This window comes from Schistocerca serialis, chromosome 4, assembly GCF_023864345.2.
Source record: "Schistocerca serialis cubense isolate TAMUIC-IGC-003099 chromosome 4, iqSchSeri2.2, whole genome shotgun sequence".
Lineage (NCBI taxonomy): Eukaryota > Metazoa > Arthropoda > Insecta > Orthoptera > Acrididae > Schistocerca > Schistocerca serialis.
Window position 1 is genome coordinate 54,019,061 of NC_064641.1, and position 26,341 is coordinate 54,045,401.

Below are 26,341 nucleotides of genomic sequence, written 5' to 3' on the forward strand. Positions count from 1 at the left end.
TCTTGTCTGTAATCATGGGTGTCGTGTCTTACATATTCTCCAGTCTTGCTCACATACTTACACATAAACCTTTTTGTGGCAGCAATTTTGTATCCATATCCCTGAGCTGGTTTGTTTAACCTTGCATCAAGATATACAACACTTAGAAAATTTATCAATAGTTTATTCTGATTTTATAAAGTTGAATGCGTTTTCACATTTCCCACATTATTTACTTTAAATGTCAATTAAAATCAACTATAAAATATGTTTTCAGTTTTGTTGTTACACTCCTATAATTCTATCTTCACAACTATTCTAATTATTGAGTAAAAGTGCTCTGTGATTCTGTATTTCTTCTCCTACTCTCTCATCACAATGGAAACATCTTGGAATAATTTGCAGATAATGGCTTATTCTGGTAAATACTGAAGAAACACAAAGCTATATTATCATATTTTGCACTAATTTTGTGTTACTAGAAGATTCTGCCCACTAACAACCCCATTCCCTTAAGAACGTTCAGTAAAAGACCTTAAAAAGTTATAAAAAACCTTCCCATAACTTCAAACTAGAACTAGTACAACTTACAAAAATATGGAAATAGGTATACTCATTATGATACGCAGCTGGCAGTTCTTTGTGACACTTGGTGCCATTTACATCTCTCCGGACCTTGTTCAGAATTGCAGCAACTCGTCATCAACATTGCCATCATCTGCTACTCTAATGGCAGTGTTGACTAAATCCATCTGCTATTGCACAATGAAAAACTGTATTCACTCTCCCAATGACAGAAGCTAGCAGCGGGACCTGGCAACTGCAGCATTGGTGCCAGAATCACTCGGTTACAGCCGTGGTGGTTGCTGACTTTGAAATTTTGACAAACTCAATGCAGAAACAAATGTGACATACTTATTGACACCCAATGTTGTTCTAAACATTTCTCCCCCTCCGTACATCGACTCCAGTTGTTCTTTTTTTGTCTGTTGCGATTGGAGGCTCCGTACATCGACTTCAGTTGTTCTTTTTTTGTCTGTTACGATTGGAGGCTGTTATTTCCAAAACATTACTTTTCTTGTTTCCTCATTTCTCGATTTAGTTAACATTCTACATTCATTCTACATTCCTTTTAATTTTGTCTCCTTTTTGGTCGACTGATATAGTGGTACTCTTTTTGGTGAAGTTTTTAACTAGCAGCTTATACCCTTTCTGACAAAAGCCATCTAACTCAGAAAAAAAAGTTGCGATCTCTTTTTCATCAACCAAAGACATAAAAGTCTGTAAATGAGTCTGCAATCACATTATGGCACTTTATTTGTAAATGATCCATCTTCATTACAAAAATTGAAAATTTCACAATTACTGGTTTCAGCCAATGCTATCTTCAGATCTGTTACAAACAGACAAACAACGGAGTAACTAACTAAGTTCAATTAGTTGAAAAAAAATCAACAATAGCCCTAGTGATCAGGACCTTCCTACAGCAGTGTGATCTCTACATAATGTCTGTAATAGACAATACTTTTGCATACGTCAGAATTTTATTCAAAAAGCTTATTTTCTAGCTGACTTATGAAGATCTCAACTAAAGTACGCGACAAACTGTTGCCCATTGCAAGCCCATCTGTTTGACAAAATATCTTATTGTTAAATTTAAAGTAATTAAATGACAACCCAACTCCTAATATTTCCAAGAGTTCTATAACTACCAATTCACTAATCTTCTTGTATGTTAGCAAGTTCTCTCTTATAATCTCCGGTGTATTGATTACTGCGACTTCGGTATATAGGTGAATAATGTCAAAAGAAGCCAATGTAACTCCAGATGGGATTGGTACATCTTTAATGTCCCTCACAATGTCATAATTAGTTTTGATATAGTAAGTCTTTTTATAAGTATATGCTGCTCTCAGACGCTGGCTGCTTTCACAATTAACTTTATAATTGGAACATGACACATCATTAATAATTGGCTTAGGTGATTCCCCCTTCTTATGTAATTTAATTTGTGAATGAAGCACTGGAATTGACAGATTCATCATTTTTTATCTGTGTTTCTCTTTCTCATCAGAAAAGAAAAACATTCTGATCAGAATCGTGACTTATGCGAAAACAACTGACATCATATTCCTGTACAAATGTCATGATCACTAGGCGTGTTGTTGATTTTGCTTCAGCTAATTGAACTTACAATTAGTTAGTTACTCCACTGTTTTCCTGTTTGTAACAGATCTGAAGTTGCCAATGGCCAAAACAGATAATTGTGAAGTGTTCAATTTTTGCGATGAAGACGGAACTCAACAATTAAAGTGCGATAAAGTGAGCACAGACTCATTTATGGACTCCATGTCTTCAATTAATAAATTTGTGCCTAGTCAGGCCAAGGATGAGATAGACCTGTCCCTTAAAATAAAAATTTGCACTATGAAAGATATAATGAAAATTAGTTTAACAAATTCTGTTTGGATGAGGAGATTATTCCCAAATAGGCCTATGTTAATGCCAGGATTAAAAATCGTTCTGCAGAAGCGGTATGTGTGAAACATAAAACTGATTTTGAATCAATCAAGACTAAGATCAGGGAAGCATACATGAATAAGGAAGACAGTAATTCGGATGTATTCAGACTTCAGTTAGTTACTGCTACCAGTACAATTTCCATGTGTTTTTAAAGGCATTAATAACATGGAAGGCAATGAACAGAAAAAGATCACAATGAGACATAGCAAGAAAACCTTTAATTTACATATGAAGTATAATGAAATAGTAATAGGCAGGCAGTCAAACATAAATCTGTGGACAGGATAGCCTATCTCACAAACATAAAAAATGACAGAACATAAAAATGACAGATAATGAAATTGATCCTTTAAATAATGATCTACATTTTAGTAATAACCCAAAATTGGGCCCACATATAATCAAAAATACTACTGCAAAAGAAAAAGTTGCTTGTGCCATAAACTCAAAGAATTCAAACACATGGACATAGTCATAAAAACTAACAAATGTGTATACAAAGTAGGTCATCACGAATGTAATAATGCAAAACATACAGAAGCAGTAAAAGTCTAAATTGCAAATTGGAAATGGAAAGGGCTATGTTACAAGGGTCAACAAAGGGAATTTGGCTGTTGTAATTTACGATTATGACTACATACAAAAAACTGAAAAATTTCTTGCAGAAAATAACATAATGGAAACCAAGAGGAACCGTATGCCCAAATTTCAGTCAGAAATAAGGAAAATAATGGAAACAGCAGCTTTTTGTTTTCAGATGAGAAAGAGAAACGCATATTAAAAATGATGAATCCGTCCATTCCAGTGCTTCATTCGCAAATTAAACTGCGCAGTAAGGGGGAACCGGTTAGGCTGATAATTAACAATATGTCATGTCCCAATTATGAAGTTAAACAAGAATGAGACCAAAGACAGACTGACAGCAGCATGTTGTTACTGTCGTGATCTTCAGTCTAAAGACTGGTTCATTGTAGCTCTCCATGCTATTATATCCTGTACAAGCCCCTTCATCTCTGAATAACTACTACAATGTATATCCTTCTGAATCTGCTTACTATACTCATCTCTTCGTCTCCCTCTATGGTTTTTATGCCCCCCACCCCTTTTACTCGACTTTTTTTCTATTTGTAACAGATCTGAAGATGGCAATGTCTAAAACTGGTAATTGTGTTATCAACAATTTTTGTTCTCAAGACAGACCTTTACAAATAAGGATCTCTTCTTTCATTGCTGCTACATAAAATGAACCATGGACCTTGCCGTTGGTGGGGAGGCTTGCGTGCCTCAGCGATACAGATGGCCGTACCATAGGTGCAACCACAACGGAGGGGTATCTGTTGAGAGACCAGACAAACATGTGGTTCCTGAAGAGGGGCAGCAGCCTTTTCAGTAGTTGCAGGGGCAACAGTCTGGATGATTGACTGATCTGGCCTTATAACATTAACCAAAACGACCTTGCTGTGCTGGTACTGCAAACGGCTGAAAGCAAGGGGAAACTACAGCCGTAATTTTTCCCAAGGACATGCAGCTTTACCGTATGATTAAATGATGATGGCGTCCTCTTGGGTAAAATATTCTGGAGGTAAAATAGTCCCCCATTCGGATCTCCGGGCGGAGACTACTCAAGAGGACGTCGTTATCAGGAGAAAGAAAACTGGCATTCTACGGATCGGAGCATGGAATGTCAGATCCCTTAATCGGGCAGGTAAGTTAGAAAATTTAAAAAGGGAAATGGATAGGTTAAAGTTAGATATAGTGGGAATTAGTGAAGTTCGGTGGCAGGAGGAACAAGACTTTTGGTCAGGTGATTACAGGGTTATAAATACAAAATCAAATAGGGGTAATGCAGGAGTAGGTTTAATAATGAATAAAAAAATAGGAGTGCGGGTTAGCTACTACAAACAGCATAGTGAACGCATTATTGTGGCCAAGATAGACACAAAGCCCATGCCTACTACAGTAGTACAAGTTTCTATGCCAACTAGCTCTGCAGATGATGAAGAAATTGATGAAATGTATGACGAGATAAAAGAAATTATTCAGGTAGTGAAGGGAGATGAAAATTTAATAGTCATGGGTGACTGGAATTCGTCAGTAGGAAAAGGGAGAGAAGGAAACATAGTAGGTGAATATGGGTTGGGGGGAAGAAATGAAAGAGGAAGCCGCCTTGTAGAATTTTGCACAGAGCATAACTTAATCATAGCCAACACTTGGTTCAAGAATCATAAAAGAAGGTTGTATACCTGGAAGAATCCTGGAGATACTAATAGGTATCAGATAGATTATATAATGGTAAGACAGAGATTTAGGAACCAGGTTTTAAATTTTAAGACATTTCCAGGGGCAGATGTGGATTCTGACCACAATCTATTGGTTATGAACTGCAGATTGAAACTGAAGAAACTGCAAAAAGGTGGGAATTTAAGGAGATGGGACCTGGATAAACTGAAAGAACCAGAGGTTGTAGAGAGTTTCAGGGAGAGCATAAGGAAACAATTTACAGGAATGGGGGAAAGAAATACAGTAGAAGAAGAATGGGTAGCTCTGAGGGATGAAGTAGTGAAGGCAGCAGAGGATCAAGTAGGTAAAAAGACGAGGGCTAATAGAAATCCTTGGGTAACAGAAGAAATATTGAATTTAATTGATGAAAGGAGAAAATATAAAAATGCAGTAAACGAAGCAATCAAAAGGGAATACAAACGTCTCAAAAATGAGATCGACAGAAAGTGCAAAATGGGTAAACAGGGATGGCTAGAGGACAAATGTAAGGATGTAGAGGCTTGTCTCACTAGGGGTAAGATACATACTGCCTACAGGAAAATTAAAGGGACCTTTGGAGAGAATAGCACCACTTGTATGAATATCAAGCGCTCAGATGGCAACCCAGTACTAAGCAAAGAAGGGAAGGCAGAAAGGTGGAAGGAGTATATAGAGGGTTTATACAAGGGCGATGTACTTGAGGACAATATTATGGAAATGGAAGAGGATGTAGATGAAGATGAAATGGGAGATAAGATACTGCGTGAAGAGTTTGACAGAGCACTGAAAGACCTGAGTCGAAACAAGGCCCCGGGAGTAAACAACATTCCATTAGAACTACTGATGGCCTTGGGAGAGCCAGTCATGACAAAACTTTACCATCTGGTGACCAAGATGTATGAGACAGGCGAAATACCCACAGACTTCATGAAGAATATAATAATTCCAATACCAAAGAAAGCAGGTGTTGACAGATGTGAAAATTACCGAACCATCAGTTTAATAAGTCACAGCTGCAAAATACTAACGCGAATTCTTTACAGACGAATGGAAAAACTGGTAGAAGCGGACCTCGGGGAAGATCAGTTTGGATTCCGTAGAAATGTTGGAACACGTGAGGCAATACTAACCTTATGACTCATCTTAGAAGAAAGATTAAGAAAAGGCAAACCTACGTTTCTAGCATTTGTAGACTTAGAGAAAGCTTTTGACAACGTTAACTGGAATACTCTCTTTCAAATTCTGAAGGTAGCAGGGGTAAAATACAGGGAGCGAAAGGCTATTTACAATTTGTACATAAACCAGATGGCAGTTATAAGAGTTGAGGGGCATGAAAGGAAAGCAGTGGTTGGGAAAGGAGTGAGACAGGATTGTAGCCTCTCCCCGATGTTATTCAATCTGTATATTGAGCAAGCAGTAAAGGAAACAAAAGAAAAATTCGGAGTAGGTATTAAAATTCATGGAGAAGAAGTAAAAACTTTGAGGTTCGCCGATGACATTGTAATTCTGTCAGAGACAGCAAAGGACTTGGAAGAGCAGTTGAACGGAATGGACAGTGTCTTGAAAGGAGGATATAAGATGAACATCAACAAAAGCAAAACGAGGATAATGGAATGTAGTCAAATTAAATCGGGTGATGCTGAGGGGATTATATTAGGAAATGAGACACTTAAAGTAGTAAAGGAGTTTTGCTATTTAGGGAGTAAAATAACTGATGATGGTCGAAGTAGAGAGGATATAAAATGTAGACTGGCAATGGCAAGGAAATCGTTTCTGAAGAAGAGAAATTTCTTGACATCGAGTATAGATTTAAGTGTCCGGAAGTCGTTTCTGAAAGTATTTGTATGGAGTGTAGTCATGTATGGAAGTGAAACATGGACGATAACCAGTTTGGACAAGAAGAGAATAGAAGCTTTCGAAATGTGGTGCTACAGAAGAATGCTGAAGATAAGGTGGGTAGATCACGTAACTAATGAGGAGGTATTGAATAGGATTGGGGAGAAGAGAAGTTTGTGGCACAACTTGACTAGAAGAAGGGATCAGTTGGTAGGAGATGTTTTGAGGCATCAAGGGATCACAAATTTAGTATTGGAGGGCAGCGTGGAGGGTAAAAATCATAGAGGGAGACCAAGAGATCAATACACTAAGCAGATTCAGAAGGATGTAGGTTGCAGTAGGTACTGGGAGATGAAGAAGCTTGCACAGGATAGAGTAGCATGGAGAGCTGCATCAAACCAGTCTCAGGACTGAAGACCAAAACAACAACATAAAATAGTCAAGTTTATCTTTTGTTAATATATGTTGATAAAATTGGTGTTATGTTTTTCCCAAAAAAGCTAATTAACAAATCTTATTCCTCTGGTATGATAATTTTCTCCAGTCAATCTAGAAAAACAATTAGCAATAAAAAATAGAAGAGGAATGTCTTAGCGGCATCAAATCGCATCATCAAGGCTGAAGGGTTAACTTGAATGTTCATTACATTAAGTTTTTGTATGTAATAACCTTGTGCATAATTTGAATATTGGGATATTTTATAGCGACATCATTTGTAAATGTGTGTTGAAATTCACACCTACTTTCTTTGCAAATGATTAGATGCACAAATTTATATGGTTGCCATGCTACATGAATGAAGACAAACAAATTATTAGTTCTTTGAAATTGAATGTTAAAAAAAGTGCTGAATGGGAACTTTTTGACTGGGATGTTTGCTTTCCCAAAAACTTCAACACCTTATTCTTCCGAAATGATCTTTGTTTTCTTCGTGTGGCTGTATTTAAGCTTTCAAAAATGATTGTTCTGTTGAAAACCAACAACATTTTCCCACCAGTTAAGTGAATGCATCTCCAATATAAGGCATTTCCGGAGATCATGAGGGACGTCTGAAAAGTCTGTGCAAAAATAAAAACTACTTACGTCATTGGGGTAAACCTTTTTTATTTTTTGACATAGTCTCCTTTTAGACTTGTACACTTCATCCAATGCTGTTCTAATTTGTTGATCCCTTCTGAATAATAGGAATTGTCCAAGTCTGCAAAATAGCTATTAGTTGCTGCAATCACTTCCTTGTTTGAATAAAATCTTTGACCCACCAGCCATTTCTTCAAATTGGGGAACAAACAGTAGTCCGAGGGAGCCAAGTCTGGAGAACGGGGGATGTGAAATGAGTAGGAATCCTATTTCCATCAATTTTGCAACCACAACTGCTGAGGTGTGTGCTGGTGAATTATCGTGATGGGAAAGGACTTCTCTATGGTCCAATTGCTGGCATTTTTCTTGCAGCTTGGTTTTCAAATCGTCCAATAACAATGAACAATGTGCACCTGTAATAGTTTTACCCTTTTCCAGATAGTCGATGAAGATTATCCCTTGCAAATCCCAAAAGACAGTCGCCATAACCTTTCCAGCCGAAGGAATACTCTTCGCCTGTTTTGGTGCAGATTCTCCCTTGGTAACCCATTGTTTAGATTGTTTTTTTGGTCTCAGGAGTATAGTAATGTATCTATGTTTCATCCACAGTGACAAAACAATGCTTAAAGCCATGTGGATTCTTCCTGAACAGCTGCAAACCATCCTTGCTACACTTCACATGATTCTGTTTTTGGTCAAGAGTGAGCAATTGCGGAACCCATCTTGTGGACAGCTTTCTCATGTCCAAATGTTTATGCAAAATATTATGTATCTGTTCATTCGAGATGCCCACAGCACTAGCAGTCTCACACACCTTAACTCTTCTGTCATCCAACACCATAACATGGATTTTGTCAATGATTAAAAAAACATCCAGATCACAATAGTTTATTTATTTTAGTGTGATAACCAGTTTCAGTCTATAAGACGATCTTCAGAAAAACCCACTGGTACTACAGCAGTTGCGACAGGTACCAGTAGGGATTACTCAGCAACTCTGTGAACTGGATCTACATGTCACCTCAAGCCCCTGGTTAAAGATCGTCTTAAAAGACCAAATCCAGTTACCAGAATCGATAAAAGTATTGTGACCTGGACTGATTTTTATTTAAAAACCTTGTAATGTTGAAAAGTGAATGAATCCTATGTCTTGTTCTGTGAAACGATCAATGACATAAAATACTAATGGGAATACACATTTTAGCCCAGAAGATGCAGCATACATGATTGGGAGATATTAAGTTGATGTACTTACAATTCAGGCTAGTATACAGATTTAGCTTTGTAGATGCTTTCTTCAAGCAGATGATACGGCATCACCAACAATGGGTGAAAATTATATTCAGTATGACTAATGAGGAATCAGGTAGAGGCTTATCTGCTTCAGCTGCTAACAAAATTAATTTGATGAAACAGTTCTAAAGACACATTTCTGCTGTACCTGCTGTCTCTGAGTCTAAGGACCACAAATTCCCAGATATGTAAAGCTAAATGATCAAACGTGTTTGTGAACACTGTATTAATGATGAATATGGATTAAGAGGTATATCATGTTATCATAATGAAAGTTTCTCAATACAGTTTTGTAGTGATATACGATATAGCTTTACCTGTTAAGGTATGTAATGTATGTAGGCATTAAAGTAGTGAATACTAATCAATCAATTAGTTAACTTGTGATATGCTGCTGAAAAAAAAAAAAAAATAGAATGTCCATAAGTAGAATTTTAATTATAGTGTAAGTAAGTACTGATAGGACAGATGAGACTGTCAAACGCTGTTCATTTATGTTTCAAAGGCTATTTGATAAATACATGTCAGTTTAACAGACTTCATTGCCTGTTAGCAAACAAATGGAGAGATGGAAGGAGGGATGGGAGTTGGGGAGTAGTGCCACAAAACTGTTGATACTAACTTTCATACTCTTGCAACTGGTGTAGTCAGAGATAATGTCTAATTTGGCTAGAATTTGTTCCATTGGAGTACCGTTTAATATATTTAATTTTTTCTCTTTTGCAAATGACTCTCATCCCCCCCCCCCCCCCCCCCCCATTGACAGAAACAATGTTATTTTTTAGATATCCTTGGTAAAATTTATGGTATAGGTTTTATGTAAAGACCACATGCTTCATTGGAGTGAACAGCAGCTACTTACGTATTATCTCCACAGGAAGCAACTTTCCCTATGCACCGACAAAGAGCTATATCATTCAGATTATCTCGGTGATTCTTTACTTGGAACAACTCTTGGCCCACTTCCTTTATGTGTGTCGATATGGCCACAAAGTAACCAGCACTAAACCCGAGCAGAATATATCCATCACCAAACCTAAAATAAGAAATACATTATAACAAAACCAGTACAGCACAAACATTAAGACAAACTTCCATATTTTCTAGCCTGTTGAGTGGAATAAAAATTCTTTAAATTGGGGAAAAAACAACAGTCTCCATACAGTGCCTTAATATTAACAAAAGAAATACATGCAGGAATACACTTCAAGAAAACAGTACAGTGATTTCAGTAGAACAAAGATTTCACCATACTGTTTTCGCGAAGTAGCATATTTTATGCACAATAATTGCATTTTCTTTGCCAAAAAAGGCAATATTTTCTTTTTTTCTATAAATTCAATATACTTAAGTGAGAAACAACTTGTACATCAAAGATGAGATCGGAACAAGAAGGAAATAATTAATTATATTTTCAAGTACTGGGAAGTCCAGAATGTAATAATGACAATACAGAAAGGATAGATTGCTACTCACCGTCTAGAGGAGAAGTTGGATCACAGACATGCACAATGAAAAGAATAATAAAAATATTTCAGCTTCTGAACAAAATCCTTCTTCATAAGTATAAATCTCACACAATTACTCGTACCCATGTGGCTACTCTGTCCAGACATTAAGGCCCGGCTATGAATGCATCGACTTGGGCAGCAATTGGGTCACGTGAATGGTGGTGGGGATAAGTAGGTGAATGCTGGGGCTGGGGGTGGGGCAGGGGCAGGGGAGGGTCAGAGAAAAGGAAATGAGGAAAGGCACTGTTGCCTAAAGAGACCTGCAACATAATAAGGAACCTGTCCTCCAAAAACCTCAGTCCCCCTAGAAGTATCAGTCCTCTCCAAAGGTCTTACCTTCTGCCCCATTCCCAAATTCCATCGTGCTGAGCTTGTTAAAGACCTCCTCTCAAACTTCCAGTCCTACGGCAGAAATACTTTCTCCCCATTAACCCTACCAACCAGACTCAACCTAAAACCATTATTAAACCATACCTGATTCAGTTTAGTCTTTATCCAACAGTGATCCACCCCCAATGACTCCCAGAACAACCCCTGTTAATTTTCCAGAATTTTCTGACCTCGAACATTACCTCTCCATCATTCCCCAAATCCCTCAACATGGAAATCAACCTCACATCCATAGAAAACAAAAAAACCACAATCCACCACCTAAAAACTGACGGCAACCTTATAATCCTATCTGCCACGAGAGGCTTCACCACTGTGGTTACGAGTCATAAATATTAACCTGTTGGAAGGATTCTGCCAGATGTCAGATATATCCAATACAAGTCCTGCCTCAGGAACTCCACTCCAGAAATCCAGCACAATCTACAGCCTCTCCTCAAAACCTTGGGTCCAACTCCAAACTTCTTTGCTCTCGTGGATCAACACCTTCAGCCTATACCCATAGCCTCCCCTTCTACGTAAAAAACATCAACCACTTTCTCCACAGACTCCTCATGGTTCCTATTCCTTTACCACATGCTCGTCACTGTCAATATCACCTAATTCTATACTAATATCCTCAATGCCCAAATTTTGTCACGACAGAGCACTACCTTTCCGAATTCCCGACTGATGCCAAATCTACAACCTCCTTCCTAGTCACAATGACCAACTATTTCTTCACCCATAATTACACCTCCTTTGAAGGCATCACCTAAAAACAAATCTGTGGTACAGCAATGAGAACCCACATGGCACCATCTTACAGTAATCTATTCATGGGTCATCTACAGGAATTCTTCCTAACCATTCAGAATCCCAAACCCATTACCAGGTTCAGATTCACTGATGTCACCTGCATGATCTGGACAGAGGGTGTCCTCATCTTCATGATCTGGACTGAGAGTGAGGATGCTCTATTCATATTCCACCAGAACCTCAATATCTTCACCACATTAGTTTCACCTGGTCCTCCTCAGGCCAACAAGCTACATTCCTTGATGTCAACCTCCACCTCAAGGATGGCTACATGAGTACCTTTGGCAATGACAAAACTAAGAACCACCAACAATACTTCCACTTTGACAGCTGCCACCCATACTGCACCAAGAAGTTCCTTTGATACACCCTAGCCACCTGAAGTCAACCTATCTGGAGCGATGAGTGGTCCATCTCCAAAAATACCATGGATCTCAGTGATGCCTACACAGACTGAAATTACACCGACAACCTTCTCTGGAAACAGATTATGCATGCTTTGTCTCACCAGTCACCCACTATCCTCCACACACCCACAGTCCAACTACAAAGGAGAGTCCCTCTTGTGTGTCAGTACCACCCACAACTGAAGAATTAAATCACATTCTCCACCTCGGTTTCGATTATCTGTCATCCTGCCCTAGAATGAGAAACATCCTGCCCACTATCCTTTCCATACTTCCCACAGTGGTATTCCATCAACCACCCAACCTAGGCAATATCCTCAGCTGCAATGATTACTAACAAGCTGCCTGTCCACATGAATGGCCATTGTTAAACTGTGACCTGACCAAAGACAGATCACCCAGTTGCTGTACATACTGCCAAACATGAAATTCTTCTCTTTAACAACTGCTTCACCGCCTGTGCCATCTACATCCTTTACATTGACACCAGCTTTTCTGAATTGCGCACGTAGAAACTCTCACTACAACATATCGTTTGTTCTTGTAAGACCACTGGCCTTAACCTTCACTAGACCCTACACTCCACCTGCATATCCTCTTCCCTGCTATCACTACAGTACACACACAATTTTGTCATAAACCTTAAATATTTCTGGTATTCTTTTTCAATGTGCCTGTCTACGACTTGGTGGCACATATATTACATTTTTGTGTGATGAAATCCTCTTGAGTTACCATTGGGGTATCTGCTTTGACAACTGTGTCTTGCAAAATGGTGATGAGACTGACACTTAATGAAACACCACAGAATTTCAGTACCACCATGCAGATGAAAGCTCAAGAATATTTCAACAGTATTCGCCAGAAAGTCAACATTCACTTATACATTTTTAAGTGTTTCTCTGTCTGGTCTTTGATTACATGTTTCACAATTTGTGGCTTACGTAATTAGATGTTGCCCAACTCAAATTATGGAAAATATTTTCACTGTAAGCAGTTTACCTTTTTCCATAAGCATCTTGTTTGGGCTTCTATTGTACTACAATACTTTAGTTATTTTACATTGTGATTTTAAAACAATAGCCAGCATTTTAGATGGAGAACAAGAGAGAGAGTTTACAATGTTTGCTCTAGATGTCCTTAATTTTTCTTGAAGTTTGTGTTCTGCACTTACAAGGAGAGGCCCTCGGGGGAGGGATTGACTTTTTGAAACTGTCTATATGGAGTTGTAGGTTACAGTGCCAATTATTTCATTCTGGAGCCATTCATGCTGAATTGACAAAAAATTTGTAATTTTTCTTGATGTTTTACAGCTTAAAACTGATAATCACTCATATATTGATAATGTGGCGTAGTGGTTAACATAGTACCTGACATGCAGATGTTGAGTTCAAATCTCACGTGCTTTGAAACTTTTAATTTTTAAAACTTTATTGAAATTATTTTGATCATTATTTATATTCAATTAATTGGATTAAAGGTAATTCTTTTTAATTTCTAATCCCTTCACTTCTCCGATTTTTTCTTCCTGTCACACTTTTTCTTCTGGAAACTTTGTGCATATGATTTTAATTATCGATATGGATATAATAGAGGGAAACATTCCACGTGGGAAAAATATATCTAAAAACAAAGATGATGTGACTTACCAAACGAAAGCGCTGGCAGGTCGATAGACACACAAACATACACACAAAATTCAAGCTTTCGCAACTAACGGTTGCTTGATCAGGAAAGAGGGAAGGAGAGGGAAAGACGAAAGGATGTGGGTTTTAAGGGAGGGGGTAAAGAGTCATTCCAAACCCGGGAGCGGAAAGACTTATCTTAGGGGGGAAAAAAGGACAGGTATACACTCGCACACACACCCATATCCAACCGCACATACACAGACACAAGCAGACATTTGTAAAGGCAAATGAAAAAAATTAATATGATGACGTGACAAATGATTAGAAATTTAAAAAAAAAATTACATTTAAAGCAGTTAATTGAATAAAAATAATGATGCAAGTCAATGCAATAAAGATTTAAAAATACAGAATTCCAAAGCAGCATATAGGATTCGAGCATACAACCTTCTGCACATAAGCACATTTGTTAGCTGCTGCACCATGATGTCAATATATGACCTATTATCAATTTTAAATCTCTAAAAAATCACAGAAAATCATGAAACTTTTTTTGTTAATTACTTGCTAATAAAGGCTGGTCAGGACGAATGGCTTGAAGTTGAGATACCTGGGATCCAATCCTACATCACTGTATGCATGGTTTCAGAAAGTCAATCTCACCACTGCGGAACCCTCCTTGCCAGGTAAAACTGACAGCTAATTGAAAACAGAAATAAGTATCAGTCGCAACTTCAATCATGTGATAAGCTTTAAGCAACACAAGAATTATTTCAAACAATCTTTATGACATCTCTAATAGTCTGAATACTGCCAATGCAAAGAAACAACAACTCAAGCAATGAGCAAATAGTGAAGTAGAAAAAAATGGCTTTGCAAACATTGAAACAACTATAAAAAATTGAACAAAAGACACTAAGAAATTTTTGGCAGTCTCTGCACTTGTTTCCTGAATCCTGTTCGGCAAACTTTCTACACTTCCTCATCACTTGCTTTTTCCCTTCAATTGGTTGGGTTGGGGTTGGGCTGTTTGGGGGAAGAGACCAAACTATGAGGTCATCGGTCTCATGGAGTTAGGGAAGGACGGGGAAGGAAGTCGGCCGTGCCCTTTCAGAGGAACCTTCCCGGCATTTGCCTGGAGCGATTTAGGGAAATCACGGAAAACCTAAATCAGGATGGCCGGACGCGGGATTGAACCGTCGTCCTCCCGAATGTGACCTTCAATTGGTTTCTGCTTTTGTACAGTGTGTGTTTTATTAAGATGTCTCTTTTGCATCTCCCTTGGAGCTTCCATTGGAAGATGTAGTCCCTTTATTATTTTTAATCTATTTTCATACAGGGTCATTCCACTTCCTGCGTATTTGTTCTACAAGAATGCACATTGAAAATTAGCTTGACAATTATAATCAAAAGAATAGTTTTTAGGCCAGTGGACAATCTTTTGTTTACATAAATAATACAACAGAATTTGGTCCTGCCTGTCGGTCCCAGACACATTTGCACTGTATTTGGCACTTGACAGTGGCTTTGAGACTATTTGTTGGCATATATCCATCGCATGTACCACTTTATTATGATAGTCTTCCATTTTCTTATCATCACGCTTTGCCAATAGCAAGCAACTGTACTTCCTTCACCCAGTTCTGCAGAAATAACTTTTTTAGTCCTATTCCTGCTGTTTAACATTAGTGTCCCATGCAATACATATTCAGATTCAATAAGGTGTCACCCAATGAAAAACTACTGTAATATTTGTCTATTTAAGATGACAGCCAACTCGCAGCTTCTCCTTTTCAGCATAAGAAGTTCCACCCATATTGTAAAGCATCCCCTTGCACATGGTGCATTTATTTCTAAAATCCACGTGGATTGTTCAGTGTGTATATTTTAATGCCATATTTATGCCTTTTGTTTCATACACTTTGTCTACACTTTAAACACTAATGGACAATCTTCCCCTGGATGGAATGATTGATTCATCCAAAGACAGGCCACTTCCAGGATAATACACAGGAGACATTCTATGTTAAACATGGAAAATCCAGGAAGGAATAATGACAGTATTATGAAAATGTTAGATTGCTACTCAGCATATAGCGGAGATCCTGAGTTGCAGATAGTCACAACAATAGACTGTCAAACAACTGAGCTTTCGGCCAAAAAGACCTTTCGGAATTAGGCAACATACAAACACATACAGTTGCGCGAATGTGTGTGTATGGTGTCTAATTTCAATGAAGGTCATTTTGGCAGAAAGCTAAAATGTTTAACAGTCTTTTGTTTTGTCTATTTGCGATGGAGTAGCAGTCTATTTTCATGACATTCTATTGTTAAAATTATTTAGTTTAACTCATATAACTGATCATTTCATTTGCATGTCCTAACTGTGGATTTTTAACAAAATATAATCAATGCAAGATTATTGTATACTGGTACCTACTCATATTCTGCACAATTATTCTATTTTGAAAGAGCTGACCTTTGTTCTAGTAGTGTTGGGATTGGACAGATTTCACATTACCCGTGCGTAAATAAAACAGCCAAAAAGATAAGTTTCTGTCTATGCAAACATGTTTCAAACAACAAATTTTAGGCTCATTCAAAGCATTATCGCTCAGAAATATGACCACAGCATTATATATACTAAGATGGTATCTGTTCTTTTGGACATGTCCGAAAGAACAGATACCATCGGTGACCATGCAGCTCATTAGAATGAAATTACAATTAAATGAACACCCTTAGCTGCTTACAGGCATTGACAAACGTCAATGGGGACAGATGAAAATGTGTGTCCCGACCGGGACTCGAACCCGGGATGTCCTGCTTACATGGCAGATGCTCTATCCATCTGAGCCACCGAGGACACAGAGGATAGCGCGACTGCAGGGATTTATTTCTGGCACGCCTCCCGCGAAACCCACATTCTCAACGTATTGTCCCACACTACGTCCATAGTGTCCCCGTCCATTATACTCATTACTTGCGGCGCGTTGCCGATTCCCGTAAGAGTTCGGGCACTGTTCGTGCATTCGCACAGAAGAAGAAGATGGTCGAATGGCCGGTGAGCCTTAACTATATATATACTAAGACGGTATCTGTTCTTTCGGACATGTCCGAACGCTTAGCGGCCACTCAACCATCTTCTTCCTCTGTGCGAATGCACAAACAGTGCCCGAACTCTTATGGGAATCGGCAATGCGCCGCGAGTAATGAGTATAATGGATGGGGTCACTACGGACATAGTGCGGGACAATACGTTGAGAATTTGAGAATGTGGGTTTTGCGGGAGGCGTGCCAGAGATAAATCCCTGCAGTCGCGCTATCCTCTGCGTCCTCGGTGGCTCAGATGGATAAAGCATCTGGCATGTAAGCAGGAGATAATGGGTTCGAGTCCCAGTTGGGGCACACATTTTCATCTGTCCCCGTTGATGTATGTCAATGCCTGTAAGCAGCTAAAGGTGTTAATTTCATTGTAATTTCATTCTAACGAGCTGCATGGTCACCGATGGTATCTGTTCCTTCGGACATGTCTGAAAGAACAGATACCATCTTAGTATATATATATAGTTAAGGCTCACCGGCCACTCAACCATCTTCTTCTTCTGTGCGAATGCACGTAAAGTGCCCGAACTCTTACGGGAATCGGCAATGCACCGCGAGTAATGAGTATAATGGACGGGGTCACTACGGACGTAGTGCGGGACAATACGTTGAGAATTTGAGACTGTGGGTTTTGCGGGAGGCGTGCCAGAGATAAATCCCTGCAGTCGCGCTATCCTCTGTGTCCTCGGTGGCTCAGATGGATAGAGCATCTGCCATGTAAGCAGGAGATCCCGGGTTCGAGTCTCGGTCGGGGCAAACATTTTCATCTGTCCCCGTTGACGCATGTCAATGCCTGTAAGCAGCTAAGGGTGTTCATTTCATTGTGATCACAGCATTGTCGTTCATTTAATCAACTATACACTGGAGCATCCAGGATGGAATAATTGCAGTATTATGAACAGGAAAAATTGCTATTCACCATAGAGAGTAAATGTTGAGTCACAATAGGGATAACAAAAAGACTGCTAAACACACCTTAAGTATGTTCACAGCATTGTCATTCATTTCATCAACTATACATTGGAGTATGCAGGACGGGGGGGAGGGGGGGGAACAGTATTATGATACGGAAAAATCGCTACTCATTATGGAGAGATGTTGAGTCACAGACAGGCATAACAAAAAGATTGCTAAAGTGTGAGCTTTCTGCCAAAAGGCCTTATTCTAACACAGAAAAAACATACACATTCATGCAAGCACAACTCTCAAACACGACCCCTGTGTCTGGCCACTGAGGCTGTACTATTAGCAACTGTGCCTCATGGAGGTGCAATCTTGGTGGAGGAAGTAAGGAGAAGGCTGTGACAGGGAGGGGAAAGGATAGCAGAGCTGGGGTGGGGGAGAGTGTTGTACTGCTTCTTGCAAGCAGGAATGTGGTGTGGACACGGTAGGGCTGGCTAGGTGCAGCTGGGAAGTTTGGGGGTGTGGCTGAAGGATGGGTGAAAGACAGGGACCAGCGAAGGTTGAGGCCAGTGGGGTTATGGGAATATTGGATGTATTGCAGGGAAAGTTCCCACCTGCACAATTCAGAAAAGCTGGTGTTGGTACAAAGGATCTAGATTTCGCAAGGTGTGAAGCAGTCGCTGAAGTGAAAAATGTTGTGTTGGGCAGAATGTTCAGCAACTGGGCAGTCCAGCTGTCTCTTGGCCATAGTTTTTCAGTGACCACTCATGCAGACAGATAGTTTGTTGGTTGTGATGCCCACACAGAATGCAGCACAGTGGTTGCAGCTTACTTTGTATATAACATGATTTATTTCATGTGCTTCCTTGCCTTTGATGATGGTTGTGACCGGATTGTGTAGGTGGTGATGGGAGGATGTACAGGACAGGTCTTGCATCCACGTCTATTACAATGATGTAAGTCATTAGGCAAGGTGTTGGTAGCACGGATGGCATACGGAAGGACAAAGATATTGCGCAGGTTAGGTTGGCACCAGAATACCAATATGGGAGGGGTTGGAAGGATAGAAGGTAAGACATTTCTTATTTCAAGGTACAAGAAGAGCTAGCTGAAACTCTGGTGTAGAATGTGATTCAGTTGTTCCAGTCCTGGGTGGTATTGAGTCACAAGGGGAGTGCTTCTTTATGGTCAGATGGTGGCAATGTGGGAGGTGGAAGGTAACTGGAGAGACGAGGCAGGGAGGTCTGTTTCTGTACATGGTTGGGAGTGTAGTTTTAGTCTGTGAAGCCCTCAGTGAGCCCTTGATCTTTGAAGAAAGACTACTTGTCACTACAGATTGTGAAGGACATGGTTGGCTAGGCTGTATGGAAGGGATCTCCTGGAAGAGAATTGGCAGTAGCTGTTGAAGTGGAGGTATTGCTGGTAGTTGGCAGGTTTGACATGGAGAAAGGTCCTAATGTAGCGATCATTGAGGTGGAAGTCAGCATTGACAAATATGATTTGCTTGGTTAAGAAGGACCAGTTGAAGCGAACAGAAGATAAGGTATTGAGACCTCCTGGAGGAGTGTGGATAGTGTGTCCTCACCCTTGGTCTACATCACAAAGATATCATCAATGAATCTGAACCAAGTGAGGTCTTTGGGATTATGGGTGGTTAGGAAGGATTCCACTAAATGGCCTATGAATAGGTTGGTATATGATGGTGCCACGTGAGTGCCCATTACTGTACTACAAATTTGTTTGTAGGGAATGTCTGCAAATGTGAAGTAATTGCGGGTGATGATATAGTTGATCTTCGTGACCAGGAAGGAGGTTGTAAGTTCGGTATTAGTCAGGCATTGGGAAAGGTGTATTCAATAGGGCCAAGGCCATGGGCATTAGGTATGATAGTGTAGAGGGAAGTGGCATCAACAGCGACAAGCAGTGCATTTTGTAGTAAAGTAACAGGAACTGTGGAGAGTTAGTGGAGGAAATGGCCAATTCTGAACCCTGCCTGACTCAGTTCACTCCTCCATCCAGCTGTGATACACCCCCACTGCTCCACCCTCCCCTCCCCCCTCCCCAATTCATCATCTATTAACCATTCTTGAATTTCTTAACCTGAAACCCTGCCTCACCATCATTCCCCAAATCCCTCAACATGAAAGCTAACCTTCTATTTGCCGAAAGAACTGCAATCCACCCCCTAAGAACTACTCCTGACCTTACAAGTCTACATGCCAATAAAGGCTCCATTACTCCAGTTTTGAACTGAAAGGATTAGCTGGTAAAAGGACTCGGCCAGCTGCAGGTTCATCCACCTACAAACCCTGCCACAATGACTCTATTATAGAAATACATCAGAACCTTCAGTCTCTCCTCCGTCCTTAGACCTCTCTGAGAACCTCTCCACTGAGTCTTTCTCTCTCTCTCTCTCTCTCTCTCTCTCTCTCTCTCTCTCTCTCTCTCTCTGCTCCAGAACTCAACACGCACACGTAAACCCACACAAACCATACACCACTGACCCCAAATACAATTCAAACTCGTGCGCCTCACCCAGCCAAACACGCTACAAAACAAATGAACAGCATACAGTCACAACAACACGTAATGGCAGCAAAAACTCTGCCTATGTTTTGAGAAATCGTAAAAGTACAGTGCCAAGTGACCATGTACATACCTTAAGGTATGTTAACTAATGCATACATCCACTTTTCGCCAATTAAGCTATCAATGGATCTTTGACATAATGTTATAAACAACACAAATGTTAATATGTAATGACAATTTGACAGTTAAAAATAAAAATTAAACCCACTGATGATAGCACAAAAGTGCGGAAACATGTATGGGTGAAATAAAACAGAAAAAAGGTGTCCTGCATAAGACAGAACTTCTCATCCCACTCAAAGACAAGTTTTCTGTAAAAATGAATGTATCTTTTGATTTGATAAAATACAATCCCTATGTGCTTATACTAAATTTTAGACACTCTCAACAATCCAGCACTTCCGCTAATCCGGCGTGGGAGGAATGGCCAGTTTAGCAAGATTCTAGTGCACTAGTAAAGGGCATAAACACATCCACACCAGGCATAGGCTGGATGATTTTGCAATAAAACTACAACTCATTTGTTGGAAACTGCTTCCATCTTAACCTTGCAGTATTTTATAATGTAAAAATTCAGACAAATAAATTTGACTTATAGGCACCAGGAGTAAAGACCAGCGGGCACACAATAAATGGTACTTCTTGCATGAATTTAGTAGGCATTCAAATGGATAACAAACTGAAGTGGCACCGGTATACCCCCTTCTCCAGCATTAAACATATGAATCAACTTTCATTGTTAAGAGAACTACTTTCACATCTTCATTTGTTGAACCAACAAAGACTGTGGCTATGGAAGAAAAACAACACACAAATTACAAAATGAAATTGCTCAAGGCACTTAATTTGTATGCAAACATACTTCAAAATTAGAGATTTAGTGGCCGCAGTGATTTAGACACTGGATTCAGCCATTCAGTTCTCCACAAATCACATCAGGTGAATCTCATGATGGTTCTCTGAATAGGCTATGTCTGCCTTTTTTCCCTCTATTGAACTGAGCAAGTGCTTCATATAAAATGACAACACTACTGGCCAGGTTTGGAAACTATAATCTCTCATGTCTCTCATGCAGACAGCATGCCAAAGAACAATGGGGCTCCTATAAAAATTCTAATAGCTACATGCTGTTCACAATTGCAATAACAGATTAGACTGAAAGGTCCTATGAAGTGTCTTCCTTGCGACTGTGATAAAAGACCAGGATCATCATTTTAAAAACTTTTCCCAGAGCAGGCCCCACCACACACACACACACCAATAAGTGAATATCAAACTACATACAGACAAAACAACACAAACAAAAGATGAATAAAAACCCTGAGGACAGTTGGCAACACTATACACTGTAAACACAAGCCACCAACAAACAGTGAAAGAACGAAAGTGAAATAGTCACATGAAAAGCGTTTGAAAATATAAAAAAATTGCTCATTCTGGTGTACACAGGACAACTGAGTACAATTTCAGAATGATACATACAGAACAGTAAGATCACAAATGTAAGTAGAACCAAATAATAATTCAACCTTATGAGTGATGCCCTTCAAATTGCTGTTTCTCATTCAACAATAAAAGAATAACTACAATACAGTATCACATCTGTAATCATTATATCACACAACTACTATATTTATTATTATTATTATTATTAGCGAATGTCCCCATGGGAGAACGATAAGCAGGTGATTAACATTTCTTAATGTTCTTCTTATTTCCCCAGTATTTCTTCATTGCCTCCCCAAAGGCCTTCTTCCTTTCTTCGGTCCACTTTGGTCGGAAAGGTTTAGATTCCGTCTCTGGAGTAAACTTCCACTTGTCGATTTTTCTTCTGAATGTATCCCGGTCTGATGTGTTTGTTATGTCAATTTTTGCCTTTTTCAAATCCTTCTTAACTTCAGTTACCCAGGGTATTGTTGCCTTAAGTGATGTCATATAGTCCAATAGACGTTTAGTTAACCTGTTTCCAGGTAATCTGTCTATATGTCCATAAAACTTCATCCGCCTCTTCCTGATATCTGCCTCGATGTTTGATATTTTTTCGGTTGTCTCGGTAGTCTGCAGCCTGTATCCATCTTGTGTGTATCGTGGTCCTAGGATTTTTCTAATAATTTTTCTCTCTACTTTCTTAATTTCGTGTAAATCTAATTTTCTATTCAGGGAGAGTGTTTCACTTGCATATGTGACTGTTGGTTTGATGACTGTGTTGTAGTGTCTGATTTTAGTGCCTTTTGATAGACATTTCTTGTTATATATATTTTGAATAAGTCCGAATACTTTCTTGATTTTCTGTAATCGGTTTTTTTGTGCTATTTTCTCAAGTCCTGTTGGTTCAATAACTTCACCGAGATACTTAAAGTGCTTGACTCTAGTTATTTCACCATACTTTGTTTTTAGTTTCGAAATATCTAATTTTGAGCAGATGAATTCTGTCTTCTCAAAGGAGATTTGCAGGCCAACCTTCTCAGCACATTCTTTAAGTGTCTCAATTTGTTTTACTGCTGTTTCTTCACTGTCAGTTATAATTGCCAAGTCATCTGCAAACGCTAAATAAGGGATGTTCAATTTTCCTTTACCTCTTCCTAGTTCAATTGGCTTCCAAAAGCTTTGTTTCCTTAGTGTTACTTCCCACTCTTTCATAACTTTGTCCAAAACTATATTGAATAATAGTGGTGAGATCCCATCTCCTTGTCTTACTCCTGTTTTAATTGAGAATGGTTCCGAAATTTCCCCTCTGAATTTAATTTTTGATTTGGTTTCTGTTAGTGTTTGTTCAATTAGTTTTCGGGTTTTAGTGTCTAGGCCTCGTTCTTCGAGAATGTGACATAGAGACTGTCTGTCTATGGAATCGTATGCCTTTTTGAAATCAACGAATGTGCAGATTATTGGTTTTGACCTGATTGCTTTAATCTTTAAAATAGTTTTAAGGTTGAATATCTGTTCCGGGCATGATCTATTAGGACGAAAGCCTGCTTGGTAGTCTGAAATTGTATGTTCTAGTTGTTCTTGTGCCCTCTTTAGGAGACATGCAGATAGAATTTTGTAGGTAACTGGTAAAAGTGAAATGCCTCTGTAGTTGTTTACGTCTGATCTTTCTCCCTTTTTGTGCAATGGGTGAATTAGTGCACACTTCCACTCCTCTGGGATATTTTCTGTCTGCCAAATTTCTTTGATGATGCTAGTGATCTCTTTTAACGAATTTGGACCAAGGTTTTTCAGTAGTTCAGCTACAATTCCATCTTCTCCCGATGATTTATTATTTTTGAGTTTTCTAATGTGACTATAAATTTCTTCTTGAGATGGTGGTAGTGAAGTCTCATTCGTGTGTTCTGGTTGTAATCTGGGGAATCTTGTACTTGGTTGTGGGCAATTTAGGAGTTGTGAGAAATATTTAGCTAGTTCTTGGCAATTTTCTTTGTTAGTTAGTGCCAATTTTCCATTCTGTTTCCGGAAGCAGAGATTTTGTGGAGTGTATCCTTTGATTTGATTTGCGAATATTTTATAAAAATCTTGAGTGTTGTGGTTCTTAAAGTTTTCTTCAATTGTGTTTAGCTGTTCATTAAGGTATTTTCTTTTAGTTTGTCTAAGTATTTTAGCTGTTTGTTTTCTCACTTTGAAAAATGTTTGTTGTGTGGTTTCTGATTTGTCACAATTGTAATTTAAAAAGGCTTGTTGTCTCTCTTCTAATGCGTTATCACAATTCGAATTCCACCATGGATGCTTGGATATTTTCTTTAACGGAATCAAATCTTTTGCTTTCTGTATAATTTTCGTTCGGAAATCTTTCCAGTTGTTTGTTGGTTGTTTATCCCATGCTTCTGTAATTTCTGATTCCTTGATATTTTTCAAGTCAAATTTGGGAATTAGTGGTGATTTCCTTTGGCGTTTCCTTTTTGGAGTGAATTTAATTTTAACTCTGGTAAGGTAGTGGTCAGAATCTATATTTGCCCCTCTGCGGACTTGAACGTCGTGTATTTCTTTCTGGAAGTCATAGGAGATCGCAACATGGTCTATTTGAAATTCACCAAGCTGAAGGTTTGGTGATCTCCATGTTTTTTGTTTCTTGGGGTCTTTTCGAAGTGATGTTGTCACGATTTTTAGGTTGTTTTGCTGACATAACTCGATGAGTCTCATGCCGTTCTTGTTTGTGAATTTGTGTGCAGGGTAATTACCGACTGTTTTTTTATATTTCCTCTCTTTGCCAATTTGCGCGTTGAAATCCCCTAGAAGAATTTTTACATCCTCCTTTGGAATTTTGGACATTTCAGTTTCGAGTTTTTCCCAAAATTTTTCTGTCTTCTCCGGTTCTTTTTTGTTGGCAATGTTGGTAGGTGCATGAACATTAATAAATGTATATATTTTGTTGGTGTGCTTGATTCGCATGGTCATTAGTCTGTTACTGATTTGATTCATGTCTATAACAGAGTCAAGGGTGTCCTTATTTACAATAAAAGCCATGCCAAATATTGCAGCTCCTTTGCCAATTTTCTTGTCTGTTTTACTTTTAAAGATACGGTAATTGTTGTAGTCTATTGTTTCTGAATCAGTGAATCTGGTCTCTTGGAGAGCAAGGATTTGAATTTTCTGTTTGTTGAGTTCTGTTGTAAGATTATGAAGTTTGCCTGTCTGAATTAGTGTCTGAATGTTAAAAGTGCCAATAAATGTATGGGACTTTCGTGGACGTTTACTAGAGAACTCCGACTTTCTCTGTCGTACGAGCCCAAGCTCCCCAGAATCCGATAGCTTGGTTGTCGCCACAGGGCGAGTGGATTGGCCACCTGGGGTAATATTAATTTTACTTGTACGAATCATACTGCTTGTAATTAAGTTCCAGCTAATGCTGGGTAGTTAGAACCAGGGATTGTTAGTTCCTGGAGCTTGGTGTTCAGCCGCACCTCACATGGTGAACAGACGCTGGCCAGAGTACCGGTGGTTGCCACACAGACGTGTCTGGGCTTTTCAATATGCTTTATCTTGTTGATAAATATATAAAACAAACATCTGTGACAGGTTACTGAACATGCTTCATAAATAAAAAGAACCAAAAGGCAGAAGCCACAGATTAAACAGCCTTTCATTTATTTGCATAGACGGATCACATATCCAAAAACATTTATGTGATCTTTGCACCTACAAATTACGATTATTTCTTACCATCACTTCTCGTACCATCAACATACAGATATGAAAAATATTTATTTTTAAAATTCAAGGTACACAAACCATTTGTATGTGACAACATGGCCATATCGTTGTTGGAATGCTAACTCCACAGGATTGTCAGGGTCATGAAGATTGTAAAGGAAAAGTGTTCGCTTTCCCACCAGAAGACTGACCTACAATCAGAGGAAAGAGGTTTTATTACTTTTGAATTACGAATAATATTACGAATTTAAAATACAAGATCAATATCAATATTCAATAACAAGTAAGTTAAATATTGAGTCCCAAAATTAAATATAAAAATTTATCTTCAAACAACAGGATTTCCACATTAAATATATATGCATGCAAATGGTTGTGTTGCCATTAAGGACAATGTGTAAGTAAAAGTAACAAGGAAGACAATAGTTTTGATTACCCACGGGACAGCTATTGGCCCATTGGTACAAGATACACCATGCATAAGATAACATTTCACAAATACTGTGCAGACCTTCACCAGATGACCGAGAACTTCACACTATCTGTGTAACGATTTTCCCAAAGAAGACAGGAATTGTGCTGAGTGAAGAAATGTTTAAAAAAAAAAAATTGGCTAACTACTGTTATTACAGTCTTAGGAATGATATGGCTAAAAGGAGAAACTGCACACACCAGTGGGAATACAGGGCAAGTTTTGCAGCACCATGATAAGTCCTGAGTTAACATGCCTGTATGGAATGGAGATCAACAAGCTGTTGCTGATTGCACACATATCTCATTCTGATGCTGTATTTCTTGTCACTGCTGGGAAATGGGACGACATTACTCACAGCTTACAGCTGAATAAAAAAGGGTAACCATCCTGGTGTTGAACACTATGCAACACAGGAGTCCTGTA

General features: G+C 38.9%; 1 protein-coding gene and 1 non-coding gene across 2 annotated transcripts in view; both read right to left on the reverse strand.

Moving 5' to 3' along the window:
- The window catches only part of LOC126473900 (WD repeat-containing protein 19), a 301,274-nt gene that overhangs the window by 181,582 nt on the left and 93,351 nt on the right, over window positions 1-26,341 (reverse strand). The window contains exons 5-6 of the mRNA XM_050101244.1: window positions 25,522-25,634; window positions 9,830-10,003 (exon numbers count right to left, since the gene is read on the reverse strand). Coding sequence (XP_049957201.1) covers window positions 9,830-10,003; window positions 25,522-25,634 — 287 coding nt within the window. The remainder of the gene's footprint in view (window positions 1-9,829; window positions 10,004-25,521; window positions 25,635-26,341) is intronic.
- Trnat-ugu (transfer RNA threonine (anticodon UGU)) lies at window positions 16,494-16,568 on the reverse strand. The gene has a single exon. It is a non-coding gene; the product is annotated as a tRNA-Thr (tRNA).